Source organism: Semicossyphus pulcher, unplaced genomic scaffold (genome assembly GCF_022749685.1).
Source record: "Semicossyphus pulcher isolate SPU_LCO1_2020_fin unplaced genomic scaffold, fSemPul1.0.p SCAF_11, whole genome shotgun sequence".
NCBI classification, from domain to species: Eukaryota; Metazoa; Chordata; class Actinopteri; order Labriformes; family Labridae; genus Semicossyphus; species Semicossyphus pulcher.
The window spans coordinates 25,029,263-25,049,927 of NW_027211615.1; the positions used below are offsets into that span (position 1 = coordinate 25,029,263).

The following is a 20,665-nucleotide window of genomic DNA, read 5'->3' on the forward strand; positions in this document are numbered from 1 at the left end:
TTGATTTGGCCTTGCAAAATAGGAGCGGGTACTTTGTTCCTGTGTAGCATAAATCGTAACGTGGCTTATGGGATCAATTATGTGGTAAACATCTTCTTCAATTGCTTCCATCCCCTTCGATAGCTCAGTTGGTAGAGCGGAGGACTGTAGAGTGCATCATAAGACATCCTTAGGTCGCTGGTTCAAATCCGGCTCGAAGGAGTTAACTTTTCGTCATGGTAAGACGATATGACGCCACCGAAAACGTTAGTTAGCCGTTAGCCAGGGTAGCCCTAGCAAGCCACAATCGCAGTCATTAGCTAATTAGCTGGAATTCCTTGTCTGTCAAAACAACTTAAACATAACTATACGGTTATTTTATGTTTCAGAATTATAGAAAGCGACACAGGCTGTTTTTATACAGAGTAAAAGTATTAATTATTATGGCGTTTGTTGTGTTTTCCTAAGCTAAACTTTAGTTAGCCAATTCATTCAGACAGGTAACATAATTTAACATAACACCGGATACTATGTCGCATTAGTTTATTTATATAGTGACGTCATGAAATGCAGTGCATCATGGGGGATTAGCTCAAATGGTAGAGCGCTCGCTTAGCATGCGAGAGGTAGCGGGATCGATGCCCGCATCCTCCAAATTCTTCTTTACCTCTAATATTGTACAACACAGCGAACATTTCGTTGATATAGACTCTTTCGTCCTTTAACAAACAGACGTTTGACATCTTTCTTTTTAAGGTTCACAATACATTATCCCGTGAAGTGACTGCATTACAGTTGGTGAGTTTTTAACATTATTACCGTGTTTCCTTAAATTCTTGATTGTAGGGGTAACAAGAGTTTAATTTTAGAATGAATCAGCATTCCCACTAACAAGAAAATACTCCTGATTATGAAATGTTACGTTAAGAGAAAACGAGTTAGATGCTTGACAAAGAATCATAAAATCAACGTTTGTACAGAACCAACTGATCCCAAGTTAAAAATCTCCCCGTCTCTTTATCAACCATACAATTTCCCGTAAATATAAAGCAGCAACAAATCTTAAATGAAAGATTAAAAAATATATATTTTTTAAATGTTCATTACCATTCTTTAGTCAATGTTATTTTTCAATAAAGATTTATGGTTTGTGATTTCTTCTGAATGTCTGTCTGGGTCACTTAAATCCATATACATTTGTAAATGTAGTATTTTCCTTACAAAACAAAGAGGTTCAAAAAGATCTATTACAATATTTATCCTTCATCCATTCATCCATATACTGTATAGCAATATTGATCCTATCATTTAAAAATATATATTTTTCTTTTATGAATGATTAAACCACTCAATGCGTTAATGGACTATTCAACATCTAACTAAAATAATCTCATACAAAACACTTCATTTAATAAATGACAGTTTATTTTTCTGGTACTGCAGAATACACTTTCAGTGTATATGGTCTCTCTGTCTTTAACACACCTGCATGAGGAGAGGTCAATATGTGTAATTTTAAATGACTAAACTATATTTCAAGGATTCAGTGAGGTTTATTGTCATTCCAGAGCATGTTAGTACATGGAAAGGAGCGAAATTAGGTCGTGGTTTAAAAGAAAACTTTACTTTGACTATATATAAATATGGAGTAAAGATATGGGTGAGGGGAAAACACCTCAGAATCAGAATCAGTGTTTATTGCCAAGTAGGTTTACACATACAAAGAATTTGTTTTGGTGATTTTGGTGCAGAACAATTAACACAGAACTAGAATAAAATTAAGTAAAAGACTTAAATAGAATAAGATTAAAAAAAATAGGAACCTGACCTCAATTGCACATTCTGGATTTAACATTAGCAGCATAAGAGAAACAAATAGCAGCATTATGATAACAACAGGTGGCAGCATACAGTTGTTTAACAATTAAAAGTGTCAAAGCTATTTCTCCAGCCTAGGGCAGGGTTTAGTATGGTAGCTGTGTCCCAATTTAGGGACTGCAGCCTTCTGTCTCACAGCTTCTTGGAAGAAGCTTTCTAAACCAAACTGACTTGTGGCCAAAATATACATGCCTATATAGACTGCCTATTTTTTAAAAAATAAAACTACCACAAACTAATGTTCACTCTTATGCAGAATAGCTGGAGATTGGTTGTGTTATCCCATCAAAGGAGTTAATTTCGGGGTCTCTGGGGGTATAATGAAGGTACAATAGGAAGGCAATGGTTTGTGCATGGGAACTTAGAAGGGCAGCAGGAGGGAGGAATGTTCTGGACCAGGACAGGTTCCATAGGTATTTACATTGTTTGTTTTTTGGGGGGTTTTTTTTTACTGTCGCGGGTGCCCCTAGTGGGTACATGTAGCCATGCCGCATAATGGACACTAAATTACCACTGGGATCAGGGGTCAATTAGCTCCACAAACTGTACCGATGGCTGACTTCTTTTCATCCCCTTCGATAGCTCAGTTGGTAGAGCGGAGGACTGTAGAGTGAATCATAAGACATCCTTAGGTCGCTGGTTCAAATCCGGCTCGAAGGAAATGGTTTTTCTTTATCATCATGGCAAAATGCGAGAACGCCAGCTGCTGCGGAGGTAATTTATGCTAAGCTAATCCTGCGCTAGCAAGCTATTGTCAAACTTGTTAGCCAGTTTTCTGCATAAAGTTGATGGAGAAATAACTTGAACAATATATCCCAGTTCCAATAAGGAGCTAAATGCTTGTTTATATGTAAAACGACTAGATAAATCACGCCTGTTATGTTTTCCTAAGCTTAGCTGTAAATTAGCTAAAATGCTAAAAATCGCAATCTTGACAGGTAACACAATTTGGCATAACACCGGAACCTCCAGTCTTTGGTAGATTCTTCCCTCAATATTTTACCAATTACGATAGAAAGTCTTTCCTGTCACTTAAATTGTAGTCTTTATCTTCTGAATGTGATAGGTCGCAATAGTGCTCCAATACATGTTATAATGACGGTTAGGATTAGGATTCATCATAGCTTTTTCGATGAGTAGCAAATGAAACAACTCGGAGAACTACGCTCTTTACTTACGTTTATATAGTGACGTCATCGGAAGCTGTGCATCATGGGGGATTAGCTCAAATGGTAGAGCGCTCGCTTAGCATGCGAGAGGTAGCGGGATCGATGCCCGCATCCTCCAAATTTATCTTTTTTGCGACGTCTCTAACAAGACGTCCGTGTCTATATTGAACTATAACAAGACATATTACTCGTGTCACCTCAACTGGAGTGTATATTTCCTTTTTACAACCGCTGCACATGAAGTGATGATTCAAAGCCTCCAATGTTTGATGATTCAAAAATGCGATGCCTCTGGTGAGTAAGATTTTATTTCTGTGACAAATTTTGTGAGTGACATACTTGCTGTAGTTGTCAACATGTCTTCCTGAATGATAAGTCATGATTAATGGACGGCCCGTTAATTTAAACGATTACTTGCTCAACAAAATCCAACAGCAAAACATATCCGATTAGAAGAACACTGTTTACGCGAAACAAAAGTTCAACGCAGGAAATGGCAATATTCATTAAGCAGATCTGCTCTCATTTTATGTCAAAATTCTGACGTCATCACAAGTGGCGTATCACGGGGGATTAGCTCAAATGGTAGAGCGCTCGCTTAGCATGCGAGAGGTAGCGGGATCGATGCCCGCATCCTCCAAAGAAATACTTTTTTTCCACGTTTGTAAAAACACGGCGATTCCTTAAAATGTTATAGCAGCGGATAAACCACTAATATTATTTTGACAACAGTTTGTATTCACTCTTCTCAACAGCCAAATCTGCCTTTAAGCTGCCAAAGATGAAGCTTCTGTTGAGTCAAATTTTATTCCTGTAACGATTTTTTAAAGTTGAATGCGGAATGCATGCAAAAGCCATCAACATACGTAAAAATCTTCAGATCTACTCTCTTAATTTACGTATAAATTGTGACGTCATCAGAAGTGGCGTGTCACGGGGGATTAGCTCAAATGGTAGAGCGCTCGCTTAGCATGCGAGAGGTAGCGGGATCGATGCCCGCATCCTCCAAGCTTTTTTTTTGTTTTTTTACGTTAAAGAACACCCAGTACATTTTTCGTTTATATAATGGATTGTATAAAAACAGCAATAACAACAAAAGAGGTGTGATTATTGTTGTCAGCTAGGAACATGGGTTAGAAAATGAATGCAAGGGTCATATGAGCACATGCTGACAACAAAACATCCCTAGAAGACCTTAGATTAATATAAATTTTCAAAAGACCAAGAAAGTAATATAATATTAAGATTTCTAAATATGAAAAACAATAAACATTAATTGATTAAATGAAATGACTCCAAAAAATCAATTGCAGAAACTGTAGAGAAAGACAAAGTTTTCTTGTGTATACCAAATTAGAGCTTCTCTTCATGATTTACCAATAGTAACTTATGGAAAAGAACATATAGAATGGCATATTATTTTTGTATTTTATTTATTTTATCTATATTTCAGTTTTGCTAGTCTTTTTCATTTCATCATTTGCTAGTCTCAGATCCTCATCAAGAAAAAAACATTACAAGCATTATAAATTACCTACCTAGAGAAAATAAAAGTACATAAAATCAAGATATTGTATATGGAAGTACCGAATGCATTCATTTTCCTTTTTGCAAAACCACTGAGTCTTATCTTACCTTTGTGTCCCAACAGATGCTGTAGGATCAACTACTATTAATGCATACCCTTTACACATAAAGGGTAAAATGTTTTTATTCCAAATGGCAGCACATGTAGTCTTAACAACAAAGCTACATTTCAAATTTCTACATTTCTACCCATTTCCCTCTTAGAGCAACTGGCTGCCAGATCCATAAACACACAAATGATTGATCCCCCAACTTCAAGATTTACTCGTATACATACAGTATTTAGAACATTTGCTGCTACCATTTTCAGCATTGCTGATAAGACATGAAATAATGATTTTAAACATTTGACAGCAGAAACATAACATCTTGGCAATTTAAGTAAATGAACTAAATTACACAAGTAACTTAAACATTTAATATGATGATGTTAACATTATATTTAGTTTGAATTTTTTTTACATGCAAAGCACCTCACTGAGCTAACTTCTAACTCTGTTACAATCTACACATTTTTCTCATATTTAGACTGAAAACCAGCTAAAAGACGAGAGGTCCAGTCATTGTCAAACAAACACATAGCGTGTTGGCGCCAATTTGATGAAAGTAAAGCAACAGGATCAGCATTAAAAGCCTGTAGCTACTTAAACTATAAAACCTACAGGCAGATAGTGTAGTTTTTAATTATCTGTCTTTAATGGTTACTGAGACTCTTTATTTGCTAAAACCTGGGAAGAGTAGACAAGAGTCAAATTGCAGACAGGAGTTCTGCAGTTCTTAACTTAAGCTTTTGTTAAAGATATAATCTCGAAGATTTTCATGTAAATAAATGTCTGTTAAGTCTCTGTCTATCGCCGAATGAGGTAACACAATGGTGATTGAGCCTATGACCCACTGATGAAAGCCTTTGCATTTGCAGTATTACAGACTGGGTGTCTGTGGCGCCCAGTTAGTGACGCGTTTTCCATCAGCCAGCAGTGGTTGGTCTGCCAGAGAGGGTAGGCGGATCTCAGCGGCTGCTTTTCCGCTCTCTGCAAGTGTTGCGAGTAAACAGTAATCTACTATGGCTGAACAAACAAAGAAAAGATGGATGACTACAGATACAACTTCAAAAATAAGTGAAAATCCAAAAGAAAAGAAACAAATTTGATGCTCAGATGAAGCAAACAGTCTAAAAAGGAAAGCGACCGTCAGCCAGGAAAATCAAGAGTTACAACCGTGACAACTGGAGCAAACAGTAGACGTTTTTTATCGCCATTAGGTGCTGCCAAATAGAACCAAACTGAGAACTTCGAAATTATAACTTTAAGTATCTCTTTAAAGCAAAGGTAGAACGGCTACTGTACATATAGCATTTAACAGGTGAAATTACTGTCCAAATTTGAAAAAGAAACGCCAGTATTAAAAGTACACCTTCCTATTGATGAACCTTCATTAGACTGTGAGAGATGTTTTCAAAGTTCTGTTATAACGGTTGAAAAATAGAATTGATTTAAGTGGCACTGTGAAGAAGTCACCTGGGCTTAAAAGAACTACAAGGCAGATCATGAGAAGCAGAACTAAATTTGTGCACACAGAATTGAAAAGTTCTCTCAGGACCTCAGGTGCTAAATACGCTATGGTTTTAGAGTTTATTAAGAGTGGCTGGGACTAAATCATGGGGCTTTACAAAACAATATAAAGGCTTTCCAACATAAGTAACTGTAACTGTGGGTTTAATTCATACATTGAATTATAATGAGTAAAATCTGACATGCAGAGAAATGACAACATAAAGGAAGTGAGCAGAAGGGTTTTCAGGGTTATTAAAACGCCTACACACTTGTTTTTTTTAAATCATACATCAACATCAGTCGACATGGAGATGAAACGTCAATCAAACACAGTTCTGCTATTTTTCCTCACAAATAAATCCTCATCATTCTTGTCGTCCTGTTGTTTCTTCCACAGTGTCGTCCCTTAATGAAGAGGCCAGCCAGCTTGGTTCGGTTAGGACACAGTGTCCGAGCCAATCAGCACGTGGAATAGGTCCCGGCGCTGTCTCTCGTTGGCTCGCTTCCTGCTCCACGGTGTCCTAAAGCAAAAAGGTTTTCCATTTGTCTTTATTTTTCCTCAATGTCTGTGCAGAGTTGTAGCAAGCGGAAGCAGCAGGGGAGCATCCTGACAGCAGGTCTGATAGGTGGAGGAGGATTCGGTCTGCTTGCTGCCGGGCGTTCGCCTCTTACATGAAGTCGTCTGAATCGTTGCCATCCTGCAAAACGACAAGCAGCGGAGCAAAAGTGAATGTGGTGAACATTTCAACAAATGTGACCCCACTGTAAGTTCTCTGTGGAACCCCATGACTCTTAAAGTTCCTGTGAACGGCTCGCAGAGCTTTATGTGATGAAGTATATGTTAATGCACTCTGTGACCTATATGAAAACTACCCTGGCCTTTGACTTAATTCCCAAGCAAATGTAGATGTGTCCTCACCTCATTCGTCATCATATTTTCACTCTTCATCAGTGAAGTATAGTTCCTGGTGAGAGAAACCAAATCATCAGCGTATAGATAAATGTACAAAAGATATATTAAAAACTCAGAGCTGTTACATTTTGAATAATTTGACTATGTATCTGTGTTTTAGGAGGCTTATGTTGACATTGAAGTGATATCTAAGATGTTGATAATGAAGTGGGTAAACTATAAAATTGAAGGTTAAAGTGTTGTGGGCCTACTTGAGGTCATCCATCTCTTTTTTCCTCTTCTGCTCATCCTTCTCTTTCTTCTTCTGGTCTTGGAGCTGAGCTTTCTTCTCGTTCCTCTCCTCTCTGTCTCTCGACTCCTTCTCCGCAGCCAGGTCGGGGTAGCGTTCCGCTTTTGTTTTCTCCAGGCGGTTTACGATCTCATTGACCTTCTTCTCCACCGCCACGATCTTCACCTGTGAAATGCAGTGCAGGAATGAAACACCTGAACTGGTTGTCTGTCAAGGATGACAACATACGTATGATGTAGGGGAGAGACTTAAGGACCTCTTTCTGTCGATAGAAGCCGATCTGTCCGACGTCCATGTCTCCGGTTTTCTTCAGGTTTGCCCACGGCGTGTACACAATGTTGATGTTGTTCATCTTACAGCCTGACAGAAAACAACATAGTTACAGTTTTTATACACAGAAGGCAAGGTACTACTGCATGTATGACTTTAAAAAGGAGGAATGCTGTGGCAGCGTTGTTGTCAACATGCAGGCTTAATGATGAACTCTTTAAATGCAGCAGATTTAATGCACTTTGGTCAGCTTTACCTTGGATGCTGTTGTTTTTCACCAGTTGTGCACAGTCTATCAGCACCTCTGGAGGGATTTCATCTATTGTCTGACCCTAGAGAAGACACACAAACACACAGGGCAATCAGCAGTGTCTAAAGGCTTCAGTATCCTTCAGCAAGTGTCTGACAACCCTATCCCAACCGGTTTTGAAAAAATGTGACTTTACATTTTAAAAGGTTAAAGTAAAAGTGCTTAAAGTCAACATAACAACGTTCTGTGGTCTTCTTGCTCAATGCAACAGCACACCCTGAAGGCGGTTTTGGAGAATGTCTGCTGTGTTTAGGGGCTCAAGATGCTACATGATCATCACTGTGACTCATTTGTTTTATGTTTGGCTAACTGTAAACTGACTAAAGATTAAGAAAAAAAAACATATCTTAAGAAAGTAAGATAAATCAAAAATAATTAGTACTGATGGTTAGTTTGTACAGTCTTAATATGGTATATTACAGTAAAACCAGGACTAAATATATGATTGTGTTCTTAGACTTAAAGGAGCAATTCGCCCCTGGAAAAAGCCACTGTCAGTCAAAGCTGGTGTTCTCTGTATAGAAGCAATAATATTTGAAATTGGCGCCATATCTGTGGAGAAAGTTGTACAAACAGCTTGTGGTTTCGCCCATTCTACATTCCTACAACACCCAGCATGCACTGCGCAAAACCACTGAAAGGAACGGCCCAGCGAGGACGGGGTTACACAGGGAAGTTATAGGTCTGCGTGAAAAATCGACCTGTTTGTTTTGTTCGTTCTTTTGACCAGAACGGTTGGTAAAACATAGAGCTCTACCAAATATATCTACCAACAAAACAAAATACCACCTGCTTTGAGGAAAAGAGACACTGGAGTGAAATGCTACCATTTTCCAGTCAAGGATATTGATCGCTGCAGGCAATGGCTCAGAGCGAGACAGAATCCAAAATACAATGAGAATATATCGGTGGATCATCTAAAAAATGTTAGGGCCTGTAGTCTACATTTCAAACATGACGATTTTGAATGACGGAGGCAGGCATCCTAGATTGAGGAAGTATAGTTTTGCAAGCTCCCTGGCCTCCGCCAGATGACTCGTTTGACATAGTCTGAGAGAAGTTTTCCAGGGTCCATTGGAGAAGCAGATAGCGTCCTCCAGAGGCACAGAACGAAATTGCATTAGCTCCCCATAATAGCATGCTAGGACTGAGGTTGAAAATTGGTGAACTGGCCCTTCAAGTGTTTGAGGTTTATGGTGTTGACTTCTTACCTTTGGCAGTCTAAGATAAACGTGAGCAGATGACAGTTTGTCCACATGAAACCTGGACCAAATAAAAGCAGGGGATGATCAGATAGTATTCAGACTGATAGTTCTGTTTACAATATAAAAGTGCATACACTTTAAATGTAGCAGCTTTTCCATGACTAAAGGTAAGTAACATTTCTCACCAGATGTCTTCTGGCCATCCGTACTTTATTAGGTCTTCATCTGCAGCAAACAAAACCAACAAGTTAGAGGTGATCTGGCATCACATGACACGTTAGTCAACAAAGGAATACTATAATTACAGAGACGGGACCAAATTTGTAAGAAAGGGTGTGTGTGCCTGTGACTTCACGATAACAAACTTACTTTCATACTTGTCTTTTCCCATGTAGATTGTGTAGTGAGGGTTCACCACTGAAAGAGAAACAAGAATTCGATAGTTACTTAGTGAAACGGAAATATAAGCTGGTAGGAAACGTATAAAAGACATACAAGGAGAAATTAAGCTTTAAAGAGAATTGGCTAACCAGGCTAACGGCTAACATTACTGCTAGCCCCGTGACTTACTCACCGGCACTTGTGAAATAAAACACCATTTTTCGTGACTTAAAAGTTGCCACTAAAAGATTAATTGTAAGTATATATGTTTGAAAGCTAACACGCTACTTATAAACAACGAAATATATTCAGCCGTTTGCCGACTGATTGTTGCTGTCACTTTTCGCATGTACAAGTTGACCCCGGGAAGTTGTTAGCTAGCGGAGACAGGCTACAAAGTGTTAGCATGCAGCAGACAGGAAGTATCCAAATTAATTTTATAAAGTAAAAGCTTGACATTCTATAACTTTGCCACATTTGCTTTGACACTTTCCCTATCTGGAAACTAGGATTTGGGGAATTTCTGCTGATGCTTTAAGTAACTGTTTACCCCATTTACAAATACACTATTTAAAGTTTTATTGACGTGAACTTTCACGATCTTACACTGCTGTTATCGTATTATGTGTTTATTTCGATGGATAATGCTGCCCTTAAGGATTACTATCACTGCGTTCATACTGTCTAATCACAACAAGTAAAAAACAAAGGCATTAATTGTGTTTCTCAAAATGTAAATAAATGAATACATGAATAAATGACAGATGAAAGAGAAGAATCATAACAATCCAAACAAAAAAAACTGGTTGGTGACGTGTACAGTGATTTTTTCCTTGGTCATTATTTATGTAGGTCTGAAAGGAAACCCAAAATTCAACACTTCAAGAATGAAATGAAACTGAAAACTAAAACTGACAAATAGTAAAGCTATCAGAACGTCGGCCATTTACAAAGCCTCGAAAACCTCTCTTTAATTTAAGCATATATGTACCCCTTTCTTGTTGTTCTATGTTGTATCTTATTGTAGGTCATACTTCATGTTTTGTCTCTGTATCATTTATTAATGAATTCTGGGTTTTCATTAAAATAATAATAAGTGATGTACATGTAGCTTCCATATACTGTTAAAATGCAATTTTCGAAACAAGCATTTTTTATTTTGAAGGCAATGAGAAAACGTTCCTCGACGCTTGTAACTTGACAAAAAAAATAAAGCATTTCCGCTTCCGGTTCTGCTTGTTGTGCAATTTTTTTAGGACTGGCGCGCGCTGTTCAAAACACACAGAAGAGAAACGCGGGCAAGAAGTAGAAGCAGAACGCGAGTCAAGCTTTCAAACTAACATTTATTGTTTTATGTAGCAAGGTAAGATTCATTATACATGTTTTATGCTTATGTTTTAATGTTTAATACTTTACGTGTTTCTCCATTAAACCGCGTGACGTAATTTTACTTAAAACGTCTTCTTTACCGGTCATATGTTAAGATTTATTTTATAGTTTCTAAACTCAGACAACACGGAAACAAAGAAGAAAACACTATGTTTGGTTTATTGTAGAGAAATGTTGGTCTAGATCGACAGGTTAGCTAGTTTGTATCAAGGCAGTCACATTTGTTGAAGCCAATCATCCCGCCAATTATCCATTCACCTCCACTTTATCTAATAAATAAGCGCTTCGTGAGCTAAAACAACGCTAAGCTAACGTGTGCTAACATTCACAACGAGATAATTGACATTTGTGCACACACAATGAATTTCCTTTTTGTGTTTTGGTGTTCCGATTAGTTGAGAACACGGATCAACATCCAAATCTATCATAACCTTTTAGGTATAACTGTCTCGTGCAGTAGTTCACCGTGGTTGCCTCCGTACCTTCATTTACACCCTTGCGCAGGACAGCCACGCCAAACTTCTGTTAAAAAATTGGCAATTTTTCGTGAAACATGTAAATTGACCTAGAGATGCATTGTGTTCTGTGACCTTCTCCCACCTTCAATAGGACTGTTTGTGGCGCTGTTTACGGCTGCTACAATTGTTACATATTCACGAAGTCTGACTTTATATAAAAGTTAAAAAATATGTAAATCAAACAGTAACATTTTGGGAAATGTTTTTTCCCTGTGTTTTTCCTAAATTGCGCGTTCTGTGTACATCCAGTACTACAGTAAGTTGTGAAATTACACATGTTAAAGTGAAAGAGCTTGCCCATGTTTCCTAGCCTTCTGAGATATTGGATTTTTTGCCGATATGCCGTTATTTTCCAACCCTTTTGCCGATACCGATATAGTTTGGCACATGTTTTTTTCCCACCTAATTGCAGAGCACATCAAGTCTCATAGTGGAATGATATCATGCCTCATCTTATTGTAGTGGCCCACTGGCAGGTGTAGAAATAACATAATACAGTGCTTTTTAAAATGTACACATTCACTGGGCAATATGAGAAAACTACTTAAACTAGGGTTATGTACAAAATGCCATATGCATTTGTATGTAACATTTTCTTTCAAATAAAACTAATATTCATTATTCATACAACCTAGGCAGACTTGGATGATGCTCTCCCTGAGACAATCCTGACAGTAGCCACAAGTAGGGAAAATTTGACCTATTGCACGGGACAAATACATAAAATGAAATCAAGCTTGTCGCCTGTTTCGGAAAAACTGCCGTACCACAGGCATCTTGCACCCTTCTACACGCTTGATGGAAGAGATGGGTGCAGGCAGTGCATGCACACACTAGTGCCAAGTTAATGTCGTAGTTTTACGTCAAGCTTTTTAGGGAATCATCAAGCATTTAGACATAACAAAAGCGTGGTCAGAAAATATTGGCAGAAGCCACAATCTGCAAATACTGATAACGTGCCGATAACATTGTGCATGTCTAATGAATATAAACCAAATATAAGTGCTGTCTTTTGGCAAATTTACATTTGAAATGATGAAAGTTGTTGCATTTCATGTTTACCCAGAACTGACTCTCTTTCTTTAGGCGAGTTTTGTTACATGATGCCAACTGCGACCAGGAAGAGAAAGCTCCCCTCTCTGGACTCTGACAGGTGAGTCGTGACTACAGTGTGTGTTTACAAAATAATACTTTAATACATTCTACAACTAGAATACTAGATCTGGCAAATTTTCATCATTTATTTGTTTACTTTCTCTTTGATCAGGTAATCACTGAGTTAAGCCAAAAATGTATTATTTAATAAGTTCCAACAGCTGCCTGTTCGTGTGGGTCAAATCTAAAGAGATCTAGCAAAGCTTTTATGGATCTGTGGCACAGTCTCGTATCTCACTGTGACTGATCCTCTGCTTATTTCTTATTCCAGTCAACCGGCCAAGAAGGATGTGCGGGAGGAGACGTCCCCTGTGAAGAGGAGGTCCCCAAGGAAGAAGCCAGTCAGGCATCTGGACAAGGAGAACTGTCCTTCCCCACAGAAATCCCCCCGTAGGCCGACAGGTAGAGTACTAGTGGTTTGATTTATTTAAGATGATGCTGCTGCCTTAAGGAGTTTCGTATTAGAAGACATGTTGCAAAAGATCTCTTCTTCCTCTTTTGTCCCCACAAACTATCTCTCAAACACATTTATCGATCATCTTCCTTTTTAGACTCTCCAGCAAAATCACCCCGTAAATCTCCATTCAAAAAATCAGTGGTTACAAGCTCCTTTTATGGCAAACAGAAGTCCGTCTATCTCACTCCACTGGAGAGGAAGGCGATAAAGGAGTCTCTGCCTTCCCCTCCTCCTCCTCCTACACTTCCTTCCCCTCCTTCCCAGGAGAAAAAGAAGAGGAAGAAGCCTGTAAAAGGAGGCAGCAAACCGAGAAAGGTGGCTGGAGGATCTCGTAATGTTGGGAAGACGGCCTTCAAAAGCTATGACACATCTACGAAGACGATCAAGCTGCCCAAACTGGACAGCAGGTTTGTTGCCATATGATTCATGCTTTGTTGCAGCTTTCTGCAGCCATGTTTTAGCTTCTTGAACTATACATCGTAAGTAATAGTTTTTTAAAGTTATGATAAATCTTTAATTTGTAACCTTTGCATCACTCAACAGTGTCCCTCCTAAACCAACACCAACAAGCACCTCCACTCTTGCCAGTAGCGCCAAGCCCACTGAGTCCAAGAAATCCATCACCATCACTTTCAGCAGCCTGAAGCCCAAACCCAAAATCTTCGTGGGGGCTGCTTTCTTCGGTACGGGGAAGAAACCAACATCTATGTACAAGAAATCTGCACCAAAATCCTCCACCAGGCCGGCTTCAGTACCAGCGAAAAGCAGAGCTGTCCTGCCACAGACGAAGAGTGAGAAGTCACAGCAGAAACCAGCTGCTGCGGCGACAAACCAACAGCAGAAACCAGCTGCTGCAGCGACAAACCAACAGCAGAAACATCCTGCAGAGGTGAGATGACATTTTGAAATGTATTGCTCTCCTGTTGGTCATTGTAGCCAAAAAACTTTACAGATTCCTTCTGGTAGAGCAAACAAAGAAGTTACTTTATATGAAATTAAAGGTTTCAGTAGTCAGACAGATTTTTCAGATGCTGCTTCATCATCAGAAGCACTTCAAGGTCCGGATCAGACAGAACGCGTTTTTCCGCTCTGTGCGCCTCATGTTGAAGAAAGTTCAATTCAAAGCAGAAAAGCGCCCGACGTCATTGGCGTTTTTCTCATTGTCCAATCGGATGAATGGAGAGGCGGGCCTTCTGTGGGGGTGACGAGTTATTGCTGTGATCTTTCCTCTTTCTGAGGGTCTCATGTACCCACACAAATTTCTGTTTCCCTGTGTTTGATGTATTTGGGAACAGCCTCTCACCCTCCATCAAAGCCAGAGCAAGTGCCCTCCGCCTGTTCATTTTTTACTGAGATATAACTCATGTATTGGGCGCCAAGTTAAGCATTTAAGCTAGCCAAAATAAATGAACAGATCTGTCAGTTTACAAAATAACGGTTCAGTGGTTGCCTTTGCCTTTGCTTTTTTTTTTAACCGTAGACAGAAAAGGCAGTCCGCAAAGTCTGCAAAATGCCCTCCATCTGATCGGGCCCCAAGGCTCCCCGAATTTTCTTTATGTGACACTACATGTATATATTTCTTCACAGATGGTCTCTGAAATATATTATAACATTTATAATAACAGGTTCTCTTCAGAATCACTTACAAATGGTTAACGTTTTACCTGTATATAATAGAACATGTTTTAAAATCTGTAAATGATGCATCCCAATCTGGGCCACAACAGAATTTTTGGTTGTCAAGTGAAAGTTGCACACCATTGCTCTTCATGTGATATTTCTACAGACTTTTCAGAGAAAATATCTTCATTTTTAACAATCAATTTTGGCATGTTTTTTATTGTGCAGGCTGCTGTCCAGCCAGCCAAGACAGAGGAGAACCAGCCGAGCACCAAGCAGAGATCAAGGTTTGATCCCACAGACTGGATGGACCCTGTTTACGACCAGCCTGAAACTCCGCAGCCATCAAGGTGCTTTACTGAATAAAACCGTGGCTGTCCCCGAATTTCTTTCCTAATTCTAAAGATATTGTTCCAACCTTTGCACAGAACAATTCGATAAACACAATATTTAATTATTTTGCATGTTAATGTTTCTGTATGCTGTGTAAAATCTGTGATAAATGTTTGTAATTAGTCGCTAACCATTCATCATCTTCCTGCAGCTCCCCTAAAATGTTGACAGAGAAACATGGCATTACGAAGAAGCTGTCGATCGTGTTGACACCCTGCCTGCCATCTGGAGGCTTACCCTTCAGGACTGAGGTAGAGCTGAAGTTTACACACATGTTCAGTGCAGGATCTTTCATATGTTTAAAAACGTGGTTATGTAAGCTGAGTGTTGTGAAGCCAAACTTAAGATGCAGCTTTTTATCATTTCTTCTTTTTGAACTTTTTTACATTAATATAAAACATTTCTGCTTCTGTTCTGCTCAACATATTGTATCCTTACTTCTCCAGGTTGTGGACGGTGGCTCTGAGCCCGTCTTTGACCTGAGTGAAATAAGCCCTGCAAGTGCTGCTGCCAGCCCCCCCAAAGGTAAGCAGCCACACTGTTTCCTATCCTAGAGACCTCAGCAGTTTGATCCAGTCCTCTTGCTTTGTTTTCATGGTTCAGAGGTTGTTTAGAAAAACTCTTCAAATTCTCTTCACAGAGTCTGCAGCGGTGTATCCCATCTTTGGCTCTAGTTCAAAGAGGTGAGAAAGTCCTTTCATTCATCAACTGTTTAACAGTTAAAACAATGAGAGATTTCTGAACAACACAAAACAGGAAGTTGGCACCGCAAATGACGCAGAAAGTCTGATTCTGGCAACAACAGTCGGTGGAGAAAACATGCTTATCCTCTCCGGTAAACAGCAGAAGGATTACAGGAATTACATTTTGCAAACATGAGCACTAATCTATCCCGTGGTGGTCCTTTTTTCTGGAATCAGAAATGAGTTGAAGAACCCCCAAGCTCTGATCCCATCAGCTGTAGTCGGATGACGATATATCCTCTGGGGACATCGGTAAAAATGTCGGGCGTGTAGCCAGCAGTTAGCAATAAACGACTTCCAGTTAAGACTTCCTTTTCCACATGCTGCATTGTTTACAGAAAAAGAACCAGTTTTTCTTGTGACTGACTTTAATGGGTCTTACCTTTTGCCGAAATCACAACATGATGCAGATTAGTAAGAAGTCAAAATGAAGGTTTGTCGGGGCTGTCCTCAAGAGAAGTAAACTACTTTTAAAATGCTCGTTTGTTGAACGGTTCAGATCAAACATTTCTGATGCATTTGAGGAAGTCTGGAAATCTGAACGCTGAACAGCTTTTGTGACACCGCAAATTTATCTCAGGTTGAATTTTAGATCTAGAACAGGTTGTAAGCTGTTAGCATGTAGATGTCTGTTTTATAGAGATTAATAAGCAGCTTAATCGTCATCAGATGACGCTGACGGGACGGCACATTACGTTCCGCCTGCTTTTGCTCCCCTCGCCTCAATATTACTCGGACGACAAGTGTAGTACAAACAGAAACCAGAACACTTGCTGTCCCTAAAATGCACATGTCCCATATACGTAGAATCTGTAAATAGAGATTAAAGATCCCCTAAGTTAATATATGTGGATGGAAAATAACCGCTGGTCTCAGCTTTTGCATTTTTATCTGATACCTTTAAATGTTAAAAGTCTTTTGTACGAACCTAAACAAAACAACTTCTTGTTTTCCTCCAGGAGTGCAGCTTTGCGAGCACCGGTGTCCTGCAGCACCCCCTCTGGCCCGTTAGCATCACTACAGACTTCATCTTTAGCTAAAGAGCGGCCTGTTCGCAGGAGGAGAGAGAAGCAGGATGACGACCAGCTCATCATCGTACGTTCATGTTTTACATTCCTTAATGTGCCGGATGGAACGCTTAGTTTCAGTACATACATTAGCCTTGTATTCATCAGTAGAACCGGGATACATACTCAAGTCTGATGCAGGTATTTTTGGTTTGAAGCTGTTTATTTATGTGCCAATACACATTACCGTTCTATGATTTTAAAGCAGGACTTGACGTGCGTTTTGACGTGTCTGTGTTCTCCAAATTAGGATGCAGGCCAGAAGCAGTTTGGAGCGATTACCTGCAGCTCATGTGGGATGGTGTACAGCGCAGACAACCCAGAGGACAATTTCCAGCACACCCAGTTCCATCAGCGCTTCCTCGACTCCATCAAATTTGTGGTATAAAACTCGCCTCTCTTTAATATCTTTAAACACCCTAGATGTAGCCGTATGAAGAGAATAAAGTTATGAAACCAAATGAAGCAGTTCTTTTAAGGCGTCAAAGCTTTTTCAGTGAAGCTACATTTGTATCAGTACAAGTGCTCAGCCTTTAGTCCCTCTCCTTTGGAATAATGAAGTAGTTTGTTTCTAATGGAGGTCTGTTGTTATTGTGCAGCGATCTCCTGCCATGGCTGCTGGCCTGTGTTTGTTTCACGGGGAGGTGAGTTGGCTCGGAGTTTGTTGGCTTGTAACTGCAGCTTCTTTCTCTCTATTGTGTTTCCAGGGCTGGAAGAAGGAGCGGGTGGCGGCCGAGTTCTGGGACGGAAAAATTCTCCTCGTCATGCCAGACGATCCCAAATACGCCATCAAAAAGGTGAGGGCTTGAACTATAGCTTGATTCTCACGGTATGAGGATGTCGTCACTTGTATTACTCATAGTGAAGCTTCACGAGTATTTGTTTTCTTCAAAGTGTGTCATTTGATGTGGTGTGAGACAGTAGCTGCTGTGAGTGTCTTTGTACTTTGGTTTTCATGCCGTCTTCCTCACGACTTGTGTTTTGGTTTCAGGCTGAGGACGTGCGGCGAGTAGCGGACAGCGAGTTGGGTTTCCAGCAGGTGACTCTGAGCAGACCCACGCAGGCCAAGACCTACCTGTTCATCAACACAGAGCGCATGGTGGTGGGCTGTCTGGTCGCTGAACCCATACGTCAGGTAGGACAGCAGATGTGTCTTAATGTTTCCGGATTCAGTCCTAGTCTTTTCTTAGTTTTCCTCCATGAAGATTAGTCCAGATGTTCCAAACCTTTTGGCCTACAGCCCCTTTAACACAGCCTTGTCTTCTCGAGTCCCTAGGTGACACAAAGTTGTGATTTTTATCCTTCTTATGTTCATATCTTTAAGAGGCTGTATATTATACTGGGAGCTGCAACCTCTTCTAGCCAGTTTCCTGAATGAAGAGGCTGAAAAACCTCAAAAGGCCTTGATGCGCAGCTCCATGCATAACTGCTCAAGTTTAAAAGTTGTGAACGGCTTATAATTTTGTGTTTAAATCTTAAAGGGGACATATTTTAGCTATGCAACCAATTTTCTATTATTCTAACATGTTTTTAAATTACGTTGGTTTTGTTTAAAGTTTGTTTTAGTTTTCAAAATTGTATACATATTTAAATTATTATTTGTTTATTTTATTATATTAATAATCCTCCTGATACAAACTAGCCGTTTTGCCATTCAAAGGTCAGACCTTAGCCACGATTGGCTGACAGTATTTAGAGTGACCGCGTAGCCCCTCCCCCACATATGCGATCCCACGTGGGGGAGCGGCCGCACTGCACTGTCACTCCAAAGTTGTAGTAAACATGGCTGCTCTAGGATCGGTTATTCGGCCTTATATGTACGAGCCAGAATCACCAGGAGGTATCGGAATGGTACGCTGAAATCTTAACAAGCTAGTGCAAGAAGTGTGCAGCCTGAGCTGAATGATTGGTCGATTTCAGCGAAAGCAAGGTGCTATGTAGAAACCTGCAGCTGTTCTGAACGGCACCTTTCAGAGGCGAACTTTTTGAAAACAAGGGAATTATGCAGCTTTCACTTTTTCACTGCGAACAATAAACACCCAAAAATGTGAAACCCGTGAGAATATCCATTCAAAAGATATGGCCCTTTAACACCTGTAAGAAAACTGAATTGTTCTGAGTTTCTGTGTGCTCTGGTGAGGCTTGAAGCTATTTCTTTTCCTTTTGTGCCCTATTTGTAGTTGGAACTAAAACCCTTATTTTAGGTTAATTGTTATCTTAACACTGAACTGTAAGTTGTGCCTTTTGTTTATGCTGATGGGTCCTCTTTTTGTCCTCGCAGGCGTACCGAGTCCTTGAGCAGCCGGATCGACACAAAGACATGACGAAGGACGACTTCATGGAGCGACACAGAGCCTGGTGCTGCTCCACCGTCCCCGAACAAGCTCTGTGTGGGATCAGCCGGATCTGGGTCTTCAGTCTGGCCAGGCGGCAGAGCATCGCAACCCGCATGCTGGACACAGTCAGGTACAACTTCGATCTTATTGTCCTCTTACATTTGTTGTACAAAAGAGACGTTTTTTACGGTTATTTTGACTTTGTATTAACTTTCTAATTTGATTAACTTTCAGCTGCTTTCATTCTGTTGCACTCTTTGGATGGATTTATTGACCAATACTGTGCTAAAATCTAGAAAATGGGAAATGTTAAGGTCGGTTTTATTCTTCCCTCTCCTCTTTAAAAGTAACATTTTCGTGGTTTGTGTTTTTAGGAGCAGCTTCATGTACGGCAGCCATCTAACCAAGGAAGAGATCGCCTTCTCTGACCCGACACCAGACGGCAAACAGTTCGCAACCAAGTACTGCAACACGCCAACCTTCCTCGTTTACAACTTCGTAGCATGAAGTTTGTAAAGAATCAAACGCGTGGATAAAAGCTGCATGACTGTTTTACTGAAGCCTCGCATGTTAACAGATTGTTGAAACGTTTTCATATGCAAAGCTGCAACTGTTCAGGGTTGACTAGAGTGCGTGTGGAAGGTTCAGGTGTGTGATTACCACAATACATTCTGTGTTCAGGATTAAGTAGGTCTAGAGTTTTTAAAAGGTTTATCACAGTATTTATACTCCTGCTTAATTCACTGTTGACGTGTCTTGGAGCTTGCTTTGGTTCAGCTTGAATCTGAGGATGTTTGAGGATCATTTTTGTCTTTTGCAACAAAACCAGAAGCCTCCTTTTGGGACGTGCGTTTAAAGGTTCAGATGTTTTTATTTTTATGCTACCAGCTTCAGGTTTTCTGGACATTTTTGAAGGAAAATATGTTGATACACAGAGCTGTTGAAGGATGTGTGCCATCGTTGTCTAGGGGCATTCTACTCTGTAAATACGTTTTAATAAACATACTGCCCTTGATTTCTAAATGTGTTTTCTGGCAATGTTTCTGTATAGAGATATACACTCACCGGCTGCTTCATTAGGTACACCTGAAAAATCGAATGTCATCCAACACACCAGCTCAGTTTATGTTGCCTGTAATGTGCAGGCTTTTTTGTAAGCTGTCAGAGAGGTCATAGAGGTGAGCGTCGAGGTTGTGGTGGTGGTAGGGCCAGAGGTGTTTCTAATATTCTGGCCCGCTCATGTATGTAAATAGGGAGGACAAAATATTAGAGACACATCTCAATATAATGGAGTTCATTGACTACGGACTCGGTAATAAACATCATTGAATTTACACACTTCTGACTCTCAACAAAACCAAAGTCAACAACAACTTTATAACAGCAGAATCCATGGCAGTGCTGTTGTATTGAACTGCATTATATTGTACAGGTGTAGCTAATGAAGGGGCCG

General features: G+C 39.9%; 2 protein-coding genes and 6 non-coding genes across 8 annotated transcripts; 7 read left to right on the forward strand and 1 right to left on the reverse strand.

The window, feature by feature from the left end:
• Nucleotides 1-113: 113 nt before the first annotated feature.
• trnay-gua (transfer RNA tyrosine (anticodon GUA)) lies at nt 114-201 on the forward strand. Its single transcript is given in 2 exon segments — nt 114-150; nt 166-201. It is a non-coding gene; the product is annotated as a tRNA-Tyr (tRNA).
• A 359-nt stretch (nt 202-560) lies between these two features.
• On the forward strand, nt 561-633 carry trnaa-agc (transfer RNA alanine (anticodon AGC)). The gene has a single exon. It is a non-coding gene; the product is annotated as a tRNA-Ala (tRNA).
• A 1,796-nt stretch (nt 634-2,429) lies between these two features.
• On the forward strand, nt 2,430-2,517 carry trnay-gua (transfer RNA tyrosine (anticodon GUA)). Its single transcript is given in 2 exon segments — nt 2,430-2,466; nt 2,482-2,517. It is a non-coding gene; the product is annotated as a tRNA-Tyr (tRNA).
• A 554-nt stretch (nt 2,518-3,071) lies between these two features.
• On the forward strand, nt 3,072-3,144 carry trnaa-agc (transfer RNA alanine (anticodon AGC)). The gene has a single exon. It is a non-coding gene; the product is annotated as a tRNA-Ala (tRNA).
• A 449-nt stretch (nt 3,145-3,593) lies between these two features.
• Nucleotides 3,594-3,666, forward strand: trnaa-agc (transfer RNA alanine (anticodon AGC)). Its single transcript has one exon. It is a non-coding gene; the product is annotated as a tRNA-Ala (tRNA).
• Nucleotides 3,667-3,961: 295 nt separating this feature from the next.
• On the forward strand, nt 3,962-4,034 carry trnaa-agc (transfer RNA alanine (anticodon AGC)). The gene has a single exon. It is a non-coding gene; the product is annotated as a tRNA-Ala (tRNA).
• Nucleotides 4,035-5,780: 1,746 nt separating this feature from the next.
• Nucleotides 5,781-9,887, reverse strand: ccdc25 (coiled-coil domain containing 25). The gene is made up of 9 exons (XM_069657220.1): nt 9,728-9,887; nt 9,523-9,570; nt 9,339-9,378; nt 9,160-9,211; nt 7,895-7,970; nt 7,625-7,728; nt 7,331-7,533; nt 7,086-7,131; nt 5,781-6,864 (listed from the first exon to the last, which is right to left on the reverse strand). Exons 1-9 carry the CDS (start codon nt 9,750-9,752, stop codon nt 6,835-6,837), a joined length of 624 nt encoding a protein of 207 aa, XP_069513321.1. The 5' UTR covers nt 9,753-9,887; the 3' UTR covers nt 5,781-6,834.
• A 921-nt stretch (nt 9,888-10,808) lies between these two features.
• Nucleotides 10,809-20,217, forward strand: esco2 (establishment of sister chromatid cohesion N-acetyltransferase 2). The gene is made up of 15 exons (XM_069657518.1): nt 10,809-10,897; nt 12,528-12,594; nt 12,868-12,986; nt 13,193-13,460; nt 13,597-13,942; nt 14,902-15,023; nt 15,218-15,317; nt 15,513-15,591; nt 15,707-15,749; nt 16,769-16,904; nt 17,127-17,258; nt 17,584-17,673; nt 17,868-18,011; nt 19,158-19,342; nt 19,587-20,217. Exons 2-15 carry the CDS (start codon nt 12,542-12,544, stop codon nt 19,717-19,719), a joined length of 1,950 nt encoding a protein of 649 aa, XP_069513619.1. The 5' UTR covers nt 10,809-10,897; nt 12,528-12,541; the 3' UTR covers nt 19,720-20,217.
• Nucleotides 20,218-20,665: the final 448 nt, after the last annotated feature.